General features: G+C 45.2%; 1 protein-coding gene across 1 annotated transcript; it reads right to left on the reverse strand.

The window, feature by feature from the left end:
• Window positions 1-1,495: 1,495 nt before the first annotated feature.
• LOC123165569 (uncharacterized) lies at window positions 1,496-3,616 on the reverse strand. The gene is made up of 7 exons (XM_044583239.1): window positions 3,167-3,616; window positions 2,964-3,018; window positions 2,770-2,844; window positions 2,545-2,636; window positions 2,144-2,225; window positions 1,929-2,012; window positions 1,496-1,835 (listed from the first exon to the last, which is right to left on the reverse strand). The coding sequence occupies exons 1-7, from the start codon at window positions 3,499-3,501 to the stop codon at window positions 1,716-1,718; spliced, it is 843 nt and encodes a 280-aa protein (XP_044439174.1). The 5' UTR covers window positions 3,502-3,616; the 3' UTR covers window positions 1,496-1,715.
• Between the last annotated feature and the right edge of the window lie 16,294 nt (window positions 3,617-19,910).

Genomic DNA, 19,910 nt, shown 5'->3' on the forward strand with positions numbered 1-19,910 from the left:
GGCGTTCAGACTTGCACAGCTCGGAGGAGTGTTCGTGTGCAGTGTATCACGTACGTAACATATGCCCAAAAAAAAGATTGTCATGTCGATATGTTTGCGGGTGTACGCGTCTCGGTGTTCCATTTGACCAGTCGCTGCTACTCCTATCCTAGCTAGCTACAGTAGCTAGCTTGCTGGTCAAAGAGAAACATATCACTGTCAGGTTCAGTGGGAGAGTGGATTGATTAAGCTGATCCTCCAAACCGATGCCTGCGGCGGAAACGTCGGTGGCGGTTTTCCTTCCCCCTTTTGAGGCGCGTACAGTACGGAACGTACCTAGCCCCGAGACAGGCGAGCAGGCAGGCCATATCGGTCTGATCTTTGCGCGAGGGTGCGTGATGGATTCTAAAGTTTAGGGTTCGTTTTATCTTTCGTCTACAAGTTTAAGGTTTGTTTTAGATTTTTTTTCTTCTCCGTGCCCGGCCGGGCGGGAAGTGACCGGGCTTATCTAGCGCAAGGCATAGCTAATCCATCTCCTTGTATGCCCGCGGACAGTGACCGGCAATCCTTGCCCGCGCCCATAGCCGTGTAGTACCTCATATATGATCCCTAAATTCATATGATTCATGCAATATGAAACAAACTACGTAGATCATCAACGAAATTCTGGAATATAGAACAAACGCGCATAAAATATCATAGTTAATCCGGACCAAAATACATACATTGTTAAAACATCACTAGATATGCAAACGGAGACGGAGTGATGGCTAACCAATATTTCCAAACATCACTAGATATGCAAATGCAGCCATCACGTGCGCATATTTCCAAACAACCAATATTCAAGTCGGTTTCAAGGTCCCTACGTGATCAAAAGAAAAAACAGAAAATGAACAAGTAGAGCCCTCTATGTGAATGCCTCGCACTGAGAGGAAAATAAAAAAAAACCACAACTAACTCTTAGTAAATTCTTAGGCGTTGTACAATGCAAGGTGCTTAGGAGAGATGCTCAGAGAAATAAACTGATTTTTCAGAAAGACCGGTGCCTATTTGCATATTGTAGACGCTTAATTAACCACCCCTCATATAGAGATAAGCATTGATGCTTAGGAAAAGCTTCGTTTATTTTGCTAAGCACCCCCCTAAACACCTTGCATTGTACAAGGCCTTAGCGTTTCAATTATTTCTGACGGGAAATCAAGGTCCATGCAAAACTGCAACTATCAAGGAATTCCTAAAGTTTTGGGTGGAATTCAGAATTCAGTTAACGACGAGATTTAGTATCCTTTTTTGCATTTTCATAACTCGTGAAATGCCGAGTAGGCACGAATTCCGAAAAGGGTTTTTCATGAGATGGTAAATGAAAACGATTAGTCCCACACGAGGTTTGGGAATAAGTGATTGTCTGATAATGAGCAAGGAATATACGTCTTTCTGCTAAAGAGGATGACTGGTTCCGAAGGGACCGTTTCGTTTTTGTAGGATGGTCTGGCCTATTGCTCTTTCCTTGTGCTTATTTCAAGTCGGTATCTTGTTTTTATTTACTTACTGATAAATCAGTGACATGTACAGATTTATTTTCAGAAATCAGAAGGTAGCTAGGCATGTACAGAGCTGGTGATGGACATACATGAATCTTTGGCTGGAGAAGATGAGCCTGGTAGTAATATATATATATACATGGAGATGGAGTGATGGCTACTGGTTATGGTTTGAAGGGAGTCTTCCCTTGGTCATGGAGATGGCCCGGCAAGGTACTGCAGCCACTCTTCAGGCAGGCCGTGCCTCCTCCTGATCGTCCTGAACGCGGATTTCGTCAAGGGCACCGCGATGATGTCGAATTCCTTAGGCCCCTGCGGCGCAATTCAGCAAGAATCACTCCTCTTACACGGGACAGTTCACAAATATTGCAGAATTGGTCAAGCAGAGCAAGCAATGTCACAGACCTTGGGGATCTTGCGTAGCTTCATGTTTGCTTGCAGTAGCGTCTTGTTACCCTTCCTGGAGTTGCATCTAGAGCATGCAGTTACCTAGCAATTCAGAGGTGTCAAATAACTTTATAAGACTCTTTATTTTCCGTCAAGTCTTGGTTTTGGCCAACGGCTGTTCTTCTTGATTTGAGGGAGGGTAAGAAGATAGTAGAAGTAGTGAGAATTCATACCAGGTTCTCCCATTCCCATTTGCCGCCACGCGAGGCCGGGATGACATGATCAATTGTGAGGTCATCTTCAGAAGAGCAATACCTGCAGTGCAGTGCAGACAGTGCGGCCAATTAACTCCTGATTATCCATCTATAGAAATGCACTATCCCCAGCATATTACTCTGGACTTTGTTTTGTTTGCTTCGGACACCTTTCTTTTCCCCGGTCCTAACAGCTTTTATCACCCTCAAGTCCACCATGTATATATAGTGTTACATTGTCAGTCATGTATCACATCTCAGAGATACATTGCCGAGAAAACAATAGTGATCTGATTAAGATCTAGTTATATGAAAGGAAATTTTGGCTTTAGCAACAGTGCAACGCTACTACTTCCCTAAGAAAACAGGGGAATGCTTACTGGCAACTGAACCCATCCCTGAAGAGTATGTTCTTCCGGCTAAGGCAGTGCTTGACCCTTCTCCTCTTCACAACTTGCAGCAGCTGTGGAACCTGACGAAGAAGACGATACATAGCAGTGAAAACAGTTCAACTCCATCAGGAATCGGGGGAAATTTCAATTCAATTTCCGGCGTCGGAAAACAGGGTCTAAGTGACTGACAAATCGATGGATCACCCCACATACCCTGAGAACCGCGGGGATGTAGAAGGACCCACTGGGAGAGGAGACCGTCTGATCGTAGTACTCCAGAACATCGGCCTGCATGGCTAAAACGATCACTGCATTAGCAGTTTGTTTCACAAAATGTAAGTTTGACCATCAGTGGAATGATGATGGTGATGAGGAACTGCTGGCTGCATTGCAGCAGAGAGGCTAACCTTCTCCATGAATTCCAGGCAGATCGCGCGCTTCCAGCAGACGACATTGACAGGCCTGCGCGAAGTTTCAGAACGGTTTCAAGATGCCAATCAAAAAGCAGAAGCTACGCTATAATCAACCTCGCTTGCTCACGCTAATCACCATTCTTAGCTGAAATTTACTTGGTCGTAAGCATGGTAATTAGTAAAGAGTGTGCCTTTACCTGTAGGAGAGATCAAGAACGAGCCCCCTGAACCCGGACAGATCGTCGTCGCCAAACTCCTCGTCGTCCTCCTCCCCGTCGATGATCAGCACGGCCTCCGCCTCCTCCGCCTCCTCGGCGCGCTCGTCCTCTTCCTTGGTCGCGCCGCGTCCGCCGGACCGGTTGTTCCTCCCGCGCGCCCGCGCCGGCCACGCCGGCGCCACGAGCCTGCGGGAGCCGTCGCTCCAGCCCAGCCCGGCCAGCGCGCCGGGCAGCCCGCTCCTGGGCGACCGCCGGCCGAGCGGGCCCCGCAGGTCGCGGCGGAACGGGAGCGGGGACGCCACCTTGGCCGCCATCGATCGATCAGTGCGCTGCTCACTGCGCGTGCGATCACGGCAAGTTTTGCGCGATTTTTCTTGAGCCCTCGTTGTCTTGTAGCTTGGGAGGTTGGGGACGCTGCTTTGGAGCGCTGAGAGCCACTGGTTGGTTACCGTAGAAAGCATGGACGAAATATCTCCCTCCATTTTCATTTTATTTGACCTGTAATTTCTTGCCTATTTCATTTCTGAAGGTGAAACGGGAGTTTTTATTTTATGGTAAGCAGGGATATGATCAGGAAAAATTGACTGTAGAGTCAACTTGTTGACCTTTTCTGTTGACGGGAAATTACGAAGTGAAACAAGGGCACAGATTTTTGGCTCCCGGGTGCTACTGAGAAAATAAAAAAAATCTGGAAATTAAGGATATCAAATTTGGGTGCCCAATTTACTTCCGTGCAAATTTCCGTGAAAAAAATGACTCCATGGGTGTTAGAATCATTACCGTGTAATCTAGATTATTGACTCTAGTGCAAGTGGGAGACTGAAGGAAATATGCCTAGAAGCAATAATAAAGTTATTATTTATTTCCTTATATCATGATAAATATTTATTATTCATGCTAGGATTTTATTAATCGGAAACATAATACATGTGTGAATACATAGACAAACAAAGTGTCACTAGTATGCCTCTACTTGACTAGCTCGTTGATCAAAGATGGTTATGTTTCCTAACCATAGACAAATAGTTGTCATTTGATTGACGGGATCACATCATTAGAAGAATGATGTGATTGACTTGACCCATTCCGTTAGCTTAGCACTTGATCGTTTAGTATGTTGCTATTGCTTTCTTCATGACTTATACATGTTCCTATGACTATGAGATTATGCAACTCCCGTTTACCGGAGGAACACTTTGTGTGCTATCAAACGTCACAACGTAACTGGGTGATTATAAAGGTGCTCTACAGGTGTCTCCGAAGGTACTTGTTGGGTTCGCGTATTTCGAGATTAGGATTTGTCACTCCGATTGTCGGAGAGGTATCTCCGGGCCCACTCGGTAATGCACATCACTATAAGCCTTGCAAGCATTGTAACTAATGAGTTAGTTGCAGGATGATGTATTATGAAACGAGTAAAGAGACTTGCCGGTAACGAGATTGAACTAGGTATTGAGATGCCGACGATAGAATCTCGGGCAAGCAACATACCGATGACAAAGGGACCAACATATGTTGTTATGCGGTTTGACCGATAAAGATCTTCGTAGAATGTGTGGGAGCCAATATAAGCATCCAGGTTCTGCTATTGTTATTGATCGGAGACGTGTCTCGATCATGTCTACATAGTTCTCGAACCCGTAGGGTCCGCACTTAAAGTTCGATGACGGTTATATTATGAGTTTGTGTGTTTTGATGTACCAAAGGTAGTTCGGGGTCCCGGATATGATCACGGACATGACGAGGAGTCTCGAAATGGTCGAGACATAAAGATCGATATATTGGACGACTATATTTGGACACCGGAATGGTTCCGAGTGAGATTGGGATAATACCGGAGCATCGAGAGGTTATCGGAACCCCCCGGGAGGTATATGGGCCTTAATGGGCTTTAGTGGAAAGGAGGGGAAAGGAGCAAGGGAGGGGGCACGCCGCCCCTTGCCCCAATCCGAACTGGGAAAGGGAAGGGGGCGGCGGCCCCCCTTCTCCTTCCTTCTCTCCACCTCCTCCTTCCCCCTTCTCCTAGTTGGAATAGGAAAGGGGGGCAAAACCTACTTGGAGTAGGATTGCCCCCCCTTGGGCGCGCCTCCTCCCCTTGGCCGACCCCCTCCTCCTCCCCCCGTTTATATACGGAGGGGGGCACCCCATAGACACAACAATTGATCCCTTGGATCTCTTAGCCGTGTGCGGTGGCCCCCCTCCACCATAATCCACCTCGATAATATCGTAGCGGTGCTTAGGCGAAGCCCTGCGTCGGTAGAACATCATCATCGTCACCACGCCGTCGTGCTGACGGAACTCTTCCTCAAAGCTCGGCAGGATCGGAGTTCGAGGGACGTCATCGAGTTGAACGTGTGCTGAACTCGGAGGTGTCGTGCGTTCGGTACTTGATTGGTCGGATCGTGAAGACGTACGACTACATCAACCACGTTGTGATAACGCTTTCGCTTTCGGTCTACGAGGGTACGTGGACACACTCTCCCATCTCGTTGCTATGCATCACCATGATCCTGTGTGTGCATAGAAAAACTGTTGAAATTACTACGTTCCCCAACAGTGGCATCCGAGCCAGGTTTTATGCGTAGATGCTATATGCACGAGTAGAACACAAGTGAGTTGTGATCGATACAAGTCATACTGCTTACCAGCATGTCATATTTTGGTTCGGCGGTATTGTTGGATGAAGCGACCCGGACCGACATTACGCGTACGCTTACGCGAGACTGGTTCTACCGACGTGCTTTGCACATAGGTGGCTGGCGGGTGTCAGTTTCTCCAACTTTAGTTGAACCAAGTGTGGCTACGCCCGGTCCTTGAGAAAGTTAAAACAACACTAACTTGACGAACTATCGTTGTGGTTCTGATGCGTAGGTAAGAACGGTTCTTGCTAAGCCCGTAGCAGCCATGTAAAACTTGCAACAACAAAGTAGAGGACGTCTAACTTGTTTTTGCAGGGCATGTTGTGATGTGATATGGTCAAGGCATGATGCTAAATTTTATTGTATGAGATGATCATGTTTTGTAACCGAGTTATCGGCAACTGGCAGGAGTCATATGGTTGTCGCTTTATTGTATGCAATGCAATCACCCTGTAATGCTTTACTTTATCACTAAGCGGTAGCGATAGTCGTAGAAGCATAAGTTGGCGAGACGACAACGATGCTACGATGGAGATCAAGGTGTCGCGCCGGTGACGATGGTGATCATGACGGTGCTTCGGAGATGGAGATCACAAGCACAAGATGATTATGGCCATATCATATCACTTATATTGATTGCATGTGATGTTTATCTTTTATGCATCTTATCTTGCTTTGATTGACGGTAGCATTATAAGATGATCTCTCACTAAATTTCAAGAAAAAAGTGTTCTCTCTGAGTATGCACCGTTGCGAAAGTTCTTCATGCTGAGACACCACGTGATGATCGGGTGTGATAGGCTCTACATTCATATACAACGGGTGCAAAACAGTTGCACACGCGGAATACTCAGGTTAAACTTGACGAGCCTAGCATATGCATATATGGCCTCGGAACACTGAGACCGAAAGGTCGAGCGTGAATCATATACTAGATATGATCAACATAGTGATGTTCACCATTGAAACTACTCCATCTCACGTGATGATCGGACATGGTTTAGTTGATTTGGATAATGTGATCACTTAGATGATTAGAGGGATGTCTATCTAAGTGGGAGTTCTTAAGTAATATGATTAATTGAACTTAAATTTATCATGAACTTAGTACCTGATAGTATTTTGCATGTCTATGTTTGTTGTAGATAGATGGCTCGTGCTGTTGTTCCGTTGAATTTTAATGCGTTCCTTGAGAAAGCAAAGTTGAAAGATGATGGTAGCAATTACACAGACTGGGTCCGTAACTTGAGGATTATCCTCATTGCTGCACAGAAGAATTGCGTCCTGGAAGCACCGCTAGGTGCCAAACCTGCTGCAGGAGCAACACCAGATGTTATGAACGTCTGGCAGAGCAAAGCTGATGACTACTCGATAGTTCAGTGTGCCATGCTTTACGGCTTAGAACCGGGACTTCAACGACGTTTTGAACGTCATGGAGCATATGAGATGTTCCAGGAGTTGAAGTTAATATTTCAAGCAAATGCCCGGATTGAGAGATATGAAGTCTCCAACAAGTTCTACAGTTGCAAGATGGAGGAGAATAGTTCTGTCAGTGAGCATATACTCAGAATGTCTGGGTATAACAATCACTTGATTCAACTGGGAGTTAATCTTCCGGATGATAGCGTCATTGACAGAATTCTTCAATCACTGCCACCAAGCTACAAGAGCTTCGTGATAAACTATAACATGCAAGGGATGGATAAGACGATTCCTGAGTTCTTCGCAATGCTAAAGGCTGCGGAGGTAGAAATCAAGAAGGAGCATCAAGTGTTGATGGTCAATAAGACCACCAGTTTCAAGAAAAAGGGCAAAGGGAAGAAGAAGGGGAACTTCAAGAAGAACATCAAACAAGTTGCTGCTCAAGAGAAGAAACCCAAGACTGGACCTAAGCCTGAGTGCTTCTGCTGCAAGCAGACTGGTCACTGGAAGCGGAACTGCCCCAAGTATTTGGCAGATAAGAAGGACGGCAAGGTGAATAAAGGTATATGTGATATACATATTATTGATGTGTACCTTACTAATGCTCGCAGTAGCACCTGGGTATTTGATACTGGTTCTGTTGCTAATATTTGCAACTCGAAACAGGGACTACAGATTAAGCGAAGATTAGCTAAGGACGAGGTGACGATGCACGTGCGAAATGGTTCCAAAGTCGATGTGATCGCGGTCGGCACGCTACCTCTACATCTACCTTCGGGATTAGTTTTAGACCTAAATAATTGTTATTTGGTGCCAGCGTTAAGCATGAACATTATATCTGGATCTTGTTTGATGCGAGACGGTTATTCATTTAAATCAGAGAATAATGGTTGTTCTATTTATATGAGTAATATCTTTTATGGTCATGCACCCTTGAGGAGTGGTCTATTTATATTAAATCTCGATAGTAGTGATACACATATTCATAATATTGAGGCCAAAAGATGCAGAGTTGATAATGATAGTGCAACTTATTTGTGGCACTGCCGTTTAGGTCATATCGGTGTAAAGCGTATGAAGAAACTCCATACTGATGGACTTTTGGAACCACTTGATTATGAATCACTTGGTACTTGCGAACCGTGCCTCATGGGCAAGATGACTAAAACGCCGTTCTCCGGAACTATGGAGCGAGCAACAGATTTGTTGGAAATCATACATACAGATGTATGTGGTCCAATGAATGTTGAGGCTCGCGGCGGGTATCGTAATTTTCTCACCTTCACAGATGATTTAAGCAGATATGGGTATATCTACTTAATGAAACATAAGTCTGAAATATTTGAAAAGTTCAAAGAATTTCAGAGTGAAGTGGAAAATCATCGTAACAAGAAAATAAATTTTCTACGATCTGATCGTGGAGGAGAATATTTGAGTTACGAGTTTGGTCTTCATTTGAAACAATGCGGAATAGTTTCGCAACTCACGCCACCCGAAACACCACAGCGTAATGGTGTGTCCGAACGTCGTAATCGTACTTTACTAGATATGGTGCGGTCTATGATGTCTCTTACTGATTTACCGCTATCGTTTTGGGGTTATGCTTTAGAGACGGCTGCCTTCATGTTAAATAGGGCACCATCAAAATCCATTGAGACGACGCCTTATGAACTATGGTTTGACAAGAAACCAAAGTTGTCGTTTCTTAAAGTTTGGGGCTGCGATGCTTATGTGAAAAAGCTTCAACCTGATAAGCTCGAACCCAAATCGGAGAAATGTGTCTTCATAGGATACCCAAAGGAAACTGATGGGTACACCTTCTATCACAGATCTGAAGGCAAGACTTTTGTTGCTCAATTTGGATCCTTTCTAGAGGAGTTTCTCTCGAAAGAAGTGAGTGGGAGGAAAGTAGAACTTGATGAGGTAACAGTACCTGCTCCCTTATTGGAAAATAGTTCATCACAGAAACCGGTTCCTGTGACGTCTACACCAATTAGTGAGGAAGTTAATGATGATGATCATGAAACTTCCGATCAAGTTGTTACTGAACCTCGTAGGTCAACCAGAGTAAGATCCGCACCAGAGTGGTACGGTAATCTTGTTCTGGAGGTTATGTTACTAGACCATGACGAACCTACGAACTATGAAGAAGCGATGGTGAGCCCAGATTCCGCAAAATGGTTGAAGCCATGAAATCCGAGATGGGATCCATGTATGAGAACAAAGTATGGACTTTGGTGGACTTGCCTGATGATCGTCAAGCCATCAAGAATAAATGGATCTTCAAGAAGAAGACTGACGCTGACGGTAGTGTTACTGTCTATAAAGCTCGACTTGTTGCAAAAGGTTTTCGACAAGTTCAAGGGATTGACTACGATGATCTTCTCACCCGTAGCAATGCTTAAGTCTGTCCGAATCATGTTAGCAATTGCCGCATTTTATGATTATGAAATTTGGCAAATGGATGTCAAAACTGCATTCCTGAATGGATTTCTGGAAGAAGAGTTATATATGATGCAACCGGAAGGTTTTGTCGATCCAAAGGGAGCTAACAAAGTGTGCAAGCTCCAGCGATCCATTTATGGACTGGTGCAAGCCTCTCGGAGTTGGAATAAACGTTTTGATATTGTGATCAAAGCATATGGTTTTATACAGACTTTTGGAGAAGCCTGTATTTACAAGAAAGTGAGTGGGAGCTCTGTAGCATTTCTAATATTATATGTGGATGACATATTATTGATTGGAAATGATATAGAATTTCTGGATAGCATAAAAGGATATTTGAATAAGAGTTTTTCAATGAAGGACCTCGGTGAAGCTGCTTACATATTGGGCATCAAGATCTATAGAGATAGATCAAGACGCTTAATTGGACTTTCATAAAGCACATACCTTGACAAAGTTTTGAAGAAGTTCAAAATGGATCAAGCAAAGAAAGGGTTCTTGCCTGTGTTACAAGGTGTGAAGTTGAGTAAGACTCAATGCCCGACCACTGCAGACGATAGAGAGAAAATGAAAGATGTTCCCTATGCTTCAGCCATAGGCTCTATCATGTATGCAATGTTGTGTACCAGACCTGATGTGTGCCTTGCTATTAGTTTAGCAGGGAGGTACCAAAGTAATCCAGGAGTGGATCACTGGACAGTGGTCAAGAACATCCTGAAATACCTGAAAAGGACTAAGGATATGTTTCTAGTTTATGGAGGTGACAAAGAGCTCATCGTAAATGGTTACGTTGATGCAAGCTTTGACACTGATCCAGACGATTCTAAATCGCAAATCGGATACGTGTTTATATTAAACGGTGGAGCTGTCAGTTGGTGCAGTTCTAAACAAAGCGTTGTGGCGGGATCTACGTGTGAAGCGGAGTACATTGCTGCTTCGGAAGCAGCAAATGAAGGAGTCTGGATGAAGGAGTTCATATCCGATCTAGGTGTCATACCTAGTGCATCGGGTCCAATGAAAATCTTCTGTGAAAATACTGGTGCAATTGCCTTGGCAAAGGTATCCAGATTTCACAAGAGGACCAAGCACATCAAGAGACGCTTCAATTCCATCCGAGACCAAGTCTAAGTGGGAGACATAGAGATTTGCAAAATACATACGGATTTGAATGTTGCAGACCCGTTGACCAAGCCTCTTCCACGAGCAAAACATGATCAGCACCAAGACTCCATGGGTGTTAGAATCATTACTGTGTAATCTAGATTATTGACTCTAGTGCAAGTGGGAGACTGAAGGAAATATTCCCTAGAGGCAATAATAAAGCTATTATTTATTTCCTTATATCATGATAAATGTTTATTATTCATGCTAGAATTGTATTAACCGGAAACATAATACATGTGTGAATACATAGACAAACAGAGTGTCACTAGTATGCCTCTACTTGACTAGCTCGTTAATCCAAGATGGTTATGTTTCCTGACCATAGACAAAGAGTTGTCATTTGATTAACGGGGTCACATCATTAGGAGAATGTGTGATTGACTTGACCCATTCCGTTAGCTTAGCACTTGATCGTTTAATATGTTGCTATTGCTTTCTTCATGACTTATACATGTCCCTATGACTATGAGATTATGCAACTCCCGTTTACCGGAGGAACACTTTGTGTGCTACCAAACGTCGCAACGTAACTGGGTGATTCTAAAGGTGCTCTACAGGTGTCTCCGAAGGTACTTGTTGGGTTGGTGTATTTCGAGATTAGGATTTGTCACTCCGATTGTCGGAGAGGTATCTTTGGGCCCACTCGGTAATGCACATCACTATAAGCCTTGCAAGCATTGTAACTAATGAGTTAGTTGCAGGATGATGTATTACGGAACGAGTAAAGAGACTTGCCGGTAACGAGATTGAACTAGGTATTGAGATACCGACGATCGAATCTCGGGCAAGTAACATACCGATGACAAAGGGACCAACGTATGTTGTTATGCGGTTTGACCGATAAAGATCTTCGTAGAATGTGTGGGAGCCAATATGAGCATCCAGGTTCCGCTATTGGTTATTGACCGGAGTCGTGTCTCGGTCATGTCTACATAGTTCTCGAACCCGTAAGGTCCGCATGCTTAAAGTTCGATGACGGTTATATTATGAGTTTATGTGTTTTGATGTACCGAAGGTAGTTCGGGGTCCCGGATATGATCACAGACATGACGAGGAGTCTCGAAATGGTCGAGACATAAAGATCGATATATTGGACGACTATATTTGGAAACCGGAATGGTTCCGAGTGAGATTGGGATAATACCAGAGCACCGAGAGGTTATCGGAACCCCCCCCCCCCCGGAGGTATATGGGCCTTAATGGGCTTTAGTGGAAAGGAGCAAGGGAGGGGGCGCCCCCCCTTGCCCCAATCCGAATTGGGAAAGGGAAGGGGGCGGCGGCCCCCCTTCTCCTTCCTTCTCTCCACCTCCTCCTTCCCCCTTCTCCTAGTTGGAATAGGAAAGGGGGGAAAAACCTACTTGGAGTAGGATTGCCCCCCCTTGGGCGCGCCTCCTCCGACCCCCACCTCCCCCCTTTATATACGGAGGAGGGGGGCACCCCATAGACACAACAATTGATCCCTTGGATCTCTTAGCCGTGTGCGGTGCCCCCCTCCACCATAATCCACCTCGATAATATCGTAGCGGTGCTTAGGCGAAGCCCTGCGTCGGTAGGACATCATCATCGTCACCACGCCGTCGTGCTGACGGAACTCTCCCTCAAAGCTCGGCTGGATCGGAGTTCGAGGGACGTCATCGAGTTGAACGTGTGCTGAACTCGGAGGTGCCGTGCGTTCGGTACTTGATCGGTCGGATCGTGAAGACGTACGACTACATCAACCGCGTTGTGCTAACGCTTCCGCTTTCGGTCTACGAGGGTACGTGGACACACTCTCCCCTCTTGTTGCTATGCATCACCATGATCCTGTGTGTGCGTAGAAAAACTGTTGAAATTACTATGTTCCCCAATAGTGCTCTTGTGCATTTTCCGCGAAACAAGCATTATAGATACTTACCTGGCGACCATTCGCTTGTTGGCAAGGTTTTTCATGGCAATTTTAGTTGTAGGGAGGTGACAATTTCTTCAGACTAGCATGGCAATTTCCTCTAAGAGAAGGTTTTTTTTTCCTTAAAACTGTCATGGGAGGTGACATTTCTTCGGACTTGCATGACAATGCCTACCTAGAGAAGACATTTTTTACAGAACTGTCATGGTTTGATCTTGACCAAACGACTGTGAGGGCGTTCGCTGGGGGTTCCTCCCCAGCAAACGTTTGCCAGATTCTTTTGGCCAACTAGAGCCGGCTGATCCCCCTCACAACATTGGTTAGCTTTATCTATGTCTCCCATAATCTGACCAATGGTAGAAGAAGAGGAGGAAATAGTTCACTTGTTGAGCACGTGGACTCCCTATTGGTAGATTCACGGATATCAATTGATCTGAGTTCTATACATGAAGATAGTTCTGTTTAATTCAATTTTAGTTCACAGAAAGAAAAAAAGTGCTCAAGATCCATGCCGCATGCACATATCTGAAATTCATATTTTTAGAGCATGGCTACTATTTTTCCTCAAAGAGAACAAAATGTGTCATTCCTTAATGAAAATCTGCATGCATACAAAAGGCATGAACATGTGTAATATCAATTATTTAGAGTGTTGTGTTCAGAATAAAATAAAATTATTCAAGTTTTTTAATATTAAAATCGTATTTAAACGATTTATATTGCTTGCAAAAAAAATCATAGGCTCACATGCCTTTAGATTAAGGATATGCTATGCAACAGTAAGCTATAAGCGATAGTTAGGAGAACAGTGCTATCCCTAGTTCACCAGGGTTCAAGATCTAAACTTGACATTGGTGCTTGCATTTTTCTGGATTTATTTCAGGCATCTTTACGATGTGTGTTCAGTGGGAGGAGACGTTCCAGTCGACTACAAAGACGTGTGTGTCGACTTCGTCAATCTCAAGATGATGTGCCGGCTCAGTCTCTCGGAGGTGTTCATAGAGATAGAGTGTGATGTGTGTGTGTTTATAGAGTGAGTGTATGTGCGTATGTATAAGCGTCTGTGTTTGTAATATGTTAGAAAATCAATACACATATAAAATTGGCTCCTATGATCATACAAATAATAGCCATGGTTCAATCAAAAAGACTAATGGAGGGCGCGCTCCATGGAGCCCGTATTCAATTCATTACATATACATTGTAAAAAGACAATATTATGCACACTCATATACACATATACTACCTACTTGCAAATTTTTATAATAATATATTTTCATATGTGGCATACCAAAAAAATACAAATATGTATATCAAAATGGCCGGTTTATTTTTGTTGTTGGGCTGAGATTTTGCTTTTTTTTTTGCGTAGCTTACAAATGACCATAGTTTTGAACGGAATTTTACAGACCCGTAATGAATATGTACAAGTTTCGGAGTTGTTTTAAACTTTTAAATACATTCTAAAATTTTCAGGGAAAAAGGGCTCCATGCAGCCCGTCTGCTGAAACTTTGCACTCTGGTTCAGCCAACTACTCCATCTGTAAAGTAATATAAGACGTTTTAGATTTAGTCATCTAAAACGTCATATATTACTTTACAGAGGGAGCATTTCTCAAAGTTAATTGCCAATATAGATCGCCGAGTTGGCGAGTCTGATTTTCTTGCGAAAAGCAAAATTGACAACCCTTGAGGGACGACAATTTCGCCGCCGGTGCGATCATTGCGAGTCCCGTGGAAAATCCATATCTGATTTTAGAACATTCAAGAGGCAATCTTTGCTTTGGATCCTGCACAAAATTATTTGCAAATTGTCATTGCTTTCTGCCCCCCACTTGTAAACTGCTGGGTTAATTAAGCTGTGATCGACTGCCATGGATGCAGAAAGGCTCCATCTTTCCCCTGCTTTCAGCAAGGATTGTCCCTCCCGAGCACGCATGTTTTGTGCCTCCACCTCCAAGCCACCAAGAGAAAGAAAACAAAAGCAAATGCCCGGTTTTGCTAGCTAGGCAGCCTGGCCGGTGGCTCATCTCCCCCAAGTGTCACATAAAGTATTTGGGCCTTGTCCCCTCCCTCATCTACAACCTCCCTTGGATTAGTTGGATTGTTCTGCCCAAAAAGTCTCCCCCTTCACCACTCCTCCTCCTCCAGAAGAGAGAGAAAGTGAAGTGAGATGAGAGAGAGTGAAGAGAGAGAAGAGAGAGGAGAGAGGGGGAAGAGAGAGAGAGAGAGAGAGAGGAAAATGAGGAGGGGAAGGGGCTTGGAGTAGTGTTGAGGGCAGGCTCTATATTCTTCTTGGGATTGGGTCCTTAACCTCTCATGCACCAACCACATCTCTCCTCCCCACCCCCGCTGGTATAAATAAACCCTCAGGCTCCCCTCTTCTTCCTCCACCCCCCACACTCACCCATGCCCCCAAGCCTAGGTAGAAGAACCACCTGCTAGTATCTCCTTGCAGCTCTCCCGTAACCCCACACTGTGTCTGTATGGCTCTGAAGCCTAGCAGGAAGAAACAAGTGAAGAACCCTAGCCTCCTCCCCTTTGTCTCTAGCATCCCTAGTCAGTTTTGGATGCTAAATTTCCTTGTGAGATGTGTGTGGCCCTCTTTGCTGTCTTCCACAGCTTTCTTGAACTGCATCTGCAATTGGTGGATGCTAGCTTCTGCTCGCAAGATCTGCAGTTCAATAAAGCTGTGGGAAATTGCAGAGAGAGACCAATTGGACAGCTTCATTGGCGGATCATTCACCAGCTTCTTCAGGTTTGTAGATGCACGGTGGTTCTTTTAAGATAATTCCACATCATGATGGAGAAAGTAGGTATATACAGCCAGGATTGTTGAAAAGGGTATTTTGATTTGACAGCGAGATGCATGTGTTTGTTAGTCATGGCTACCTGCCTGTGATCTATGTGCCACTAGATTCAGTTTCCTGTGGTTAAGTTTCTTAATTACTAGTGTGTCTTGTTCGTGCCCGTAAACTGCCGTTTCTTGCTAATTTTGCTCCATTTCTCCATGTCGCCTTTTTAATTGTGATCTCCTCCGGAAAGTTTGGCATCATCAATTCCCTTTGCAGATGCTTCAGATTTTTTTTTGAAGGCCTCCTTACTTTACTGTGAATAATAATATTAAGGTGTCATCAGTTCCTTTTGGAGGATCCTGTTAATTTCCTTTTCTTCTTGCCGATGACATGACACTTGTGTTGATGCATCATGATGTGGAACTTCTAATCAGCCTGAAGCTGATGAATAATCCACCTTCTCCATCATGATCTGGAGTTTAGCCAAGTTATTTGAAATCATGCGCTTATACTTGTGGTGATGCATAAAACTTCTAATCAGCCTCCTTAGAAAAATAAATCCTTATCTTCACACACACGTCTCAAAATTAACCGCCAATTGTTGATGCATAAGCTTGTAACCACAAATTGTTAGAATTAACAGTTTACTGATCTTTTCCACTATTTTCTGAATTTACCTCAGTAAGTACACATTTTGTCAAGCAATTTAAAAGGGAAAAAATGGAGAGAAGGAAAGAAAGAAAGCGGCTTTCTGAAACCAAAAAACTGTTGGCCGCCGTGCATGCATGTTGGGCCGGTGAAACTTGAATAAAGGGGGCTTGCAATGAGTAGTTCTTTTGCCCGGGTGAAAGGAAAAAGGTGCTGCAAAACAGCATGAAACCTCAAATCACAGCAGCGCTTTTCTTTTCTTTTCTTTTCTCTCGAGAAACAATCACAGCAGCATTGCAGCAGTACGCTTGTTCTCCCCGTCCTCCGCTGCTGCTGTCCGCACTGCACCGCAAGAGAAGAGAGAGGCCAATCATACTGCTGCTGCTCTACCCAGTGGGCAAGCAAGCAAGGCCAGGCCAGTACTGATACTGACACTGACGGATGGGACCTGCATTCCTGGTGGAAGTTCCATGGCGAGCTAGGTCAAGGAGGCTTCCTTAAATGGCCATGCCCTGCATCCCCTTCCCATTGATTCTTCTTTTCACTGCCCCCCCTCCCTGTGGATGTGGTTGTGTGAGTGAGTGTTCATGCATGCTGTGGCTGTGGCTGTGGCTGTGGTGGCGTGTGGCTTTGTGTGTGGTGCTGGGCGACGCCACTGGCTGACAGACACGGCCTCTGAATCTTGCCGCCCCTCAACAGTCCTCCTCCAGTCCAGGGCCAGGGCCGGGCCGGCCATGAGGAGATCCGATGCCGCTGGGGAGATCTTTCACTGTGGATGGCGCAGGGCAAAAAAGGCTAGTGGCTACATACACATATTCACTCACTTATTCAGTCAGCAGAGAATGGCCAATTATTCAGGGTTTGTGCTGAGCCGCTGCATTTGCTTTGGCTCAATTATTGCAGTAATGTAATATGGGAAAAAATGCAGGCACAGTGGGGCACTGTGTTTGCATGAGGGCCACTGAGGTGCATCAATGGATACAGGTTAGCATTTGGTGCCTTGTGGTGATTAGTTGCCACTTTGGCCTCGGCATTGCTCTAAGAAACAGAAGCCTGAACATGGCATGCGTGCTTCCTTGCGGTGTTAAGGACCCCAGCACAGCTGCAGGGAGCACTGCACTGATCAGCACAGCTTGTCCTCACAAGCACATAGAATTATTTTCTCTATATCCCATAAATGTAAGTAAGGTTATAGAGGTGCTAAAATTGGGAGGGCGAAGAAGAAAGAGGTGTATGTATAAACACAGCAAGGTGTAAATACATACATAATTCAGGCTCATCATACATAATTGGGTTGAGATGGATGTGACAAATGATGAGCTTCTCTTCCTGGCCTAAACTGTGCAGACACAAAGCATCCGCCCCAGGCCCAGCTGATTAATTAACCCACCGCACGCCACATCCCATCACACGCCACTGTGCACACACACATACACATCTATCTAATCCCGGAATTCTTTTACTGAAATTAAAGAACTACCACTGCTCTGAAGAAAGAAGTTTCTACAGAGGTCTTGCGGACCAAAATTACCTCGTCATGGAAATATTCTCTGTCTGTCTTGCATCAGCCATCTCCTTCTGCCTTCGAATCCCTGCAAATGTCTCTCCGCAGGACCATCGATCACTGTCAAACTCAAGCAAGCATGCACATGTAATCTTTTACTGAACCTCCGGCGTACGTACGCACGCACGGCACATTCCTCCCTCCCTTCCTTCCTCCACAGGGAAACCGGCTGAAGTCACGGCCTGTCTTCTTCCCCGACGCAGCAGCCCGCCACTGCCACTGCCGGAGGTTCTTTGCCGTGGAAACCGACGTCGAGGAAACCACCGGGCTGACAGCGACGAGATGGATCCGTCCGTCCGGCGGTACAAAACCGAAAGGCGAAGGCGGGCGGAACTAACCTCTGACCCGACGAAGGGGCTGGCTGAACCTGACGCGCGCGCGCGCGTGCGTGCAAAAGCTGTTGGCTGATGAGAGGGAAAGCGGGAGGCTGTCAGAGGGAGGGACGGGGCAGGGCGTGCACGGGCGGGCGGGGAGGGAGGAGGACCCCAGCTTTCCGGGCTGCTCCTTGTACCGGCCTGCTCATCGCTGCTGTTTGTTTCTGGCGCTTGGATGGACGCCATTGATTTCCGGGCTTCGCAGGATCGCAGTGGACGGCTGACGGAGAGGATGCGTGGATCGATCGTGCGCTCGCGGAGCAGCACATCTCGACGGATCGGCGGGAACAAAAATTTCATCTCACTTTTTTTTAACCTGCGGCAAAAGATTTGCCTCATTACAATGGTCTCCAATTTTTTTGCACTCGCGGCGATCCAAAGGTGAGCTTTTCCTTTGATGGCGTTGAGCAAGATCGGTGGCGGAGTGCTCTTGTGACATTCCTCTTGTTTCATATGGACCAACTAATGAGCATTGCGAGGGATGGCATGGCCTTTCGATTGGCAGTGTGAATGTCGGAACGGTTTATCCACCAATCCTTCACGGATCTCTCAAGGTGCCAAGTGGAGGTGTCGATGCTCTCGAGGTGTAGCCATTCGTTTGCTAAGTTCCGAAGACAGGTGGTGAAGCGACACAATAGGTGTGCTCCGGATTCTTGTTCCGGCTTACAAAGAGGATAAACACCACAATTTGGCCATCCTCGCTTTGCCAATCTATCGGGGATTCAAATCTTATCTTGAGTGGCCGACCAAGTAAAGAACTTGACTTTCGGGGGCGCCCAAGCCTTTCAAACAGAGTTCTCCCTGTGAGAGTAGAAAGTTCTTCTGAAGGATTGTGCCACATAGGCGGAGGCCGCAAAGCATTGCCCATTGCTTGTGTGCTTCGGCATGATATCGTCCTCGGCATGCTCATCAAGGTGGAAGTCATGAATGGATGTCCATAAGGCCACAAATTGGTGGATGTGCTCCAAAGTAAAGTTGGCCGATATCTTGTCCTTGGAGACCCAAGCATCCTCGAAGAGAGCCTCCTTTATCTTCCAATTCTTTCTATTAGAAGCTTCGGGTATGAGAGGGGCAATCTTTTAGGCTTCCGGCCAGTGATCCAAGGTGCATCCCAAAAAGGCGCCTTGGCAACCTTCCCGATGGTGATTGAGGTGGAGGCATAGAAGAGGTTAAGGTCTTGCTTGTCACAAGGGTTATCCATGCCGACCCATAGATTTGATGACTCCTTCCACTCATACCACAACCATAATTTTCACCTCACTTGAGTTTGCTTAACTACCATGTTGTTATTACTAGCTAATTGCTCACGCGTTGCAACTGGGGCACACATACTCCAATGATTCAACACTAATCGTTTCCCGTATATACTTTAAACCCTCCATATTCTAGATTTTGGTAAGATTTGATTTGAGTATGGGTAGGGAAATACAATAAAAGTTTTGATTTAGGTGAGGTTATGGTAAGATTTGAATTTGATTTGGGTATAGGTAGGGAAAGACAAGGAAATTTTTGATCCAGTTGATGTTTTCATGAGATTTGCTTCGATTTGATTGAGTTAATGTAGGACATAGTTTTGACAAAATCTGATTGAGTTAATGTAGGACATGATTTTTAGTAGGACAAGAAAAGAAAAAAAATACCGGTTTCGTTTAGATTATTCCAAACCAGGGGCACGGAGAGAAAAAAACAAGTAGAGGGATGTGGAAAAAACAACCAGGAGGGTCGAACGAACCGATCGGTTTTTAGCAAGAGGGGAGAAAAACTAGTGTGGAGGAGGTGGTGGGAGG

Source organism: Triticum aestivum, chromosome 7D, assembly GCF_018294505.1.
Source record: "Triticum aestivum cultivar Chinese Spring chromosome 7D, IWGSC CS RefSeq v2.1, whole genome shotgun sequence".
Lineage (NCBI taxonomy): Eukaryota > Viridiplantae > Streptophyta > Magnoliopsida > Poales > Poaceae > Triticum > Triticum aestivum.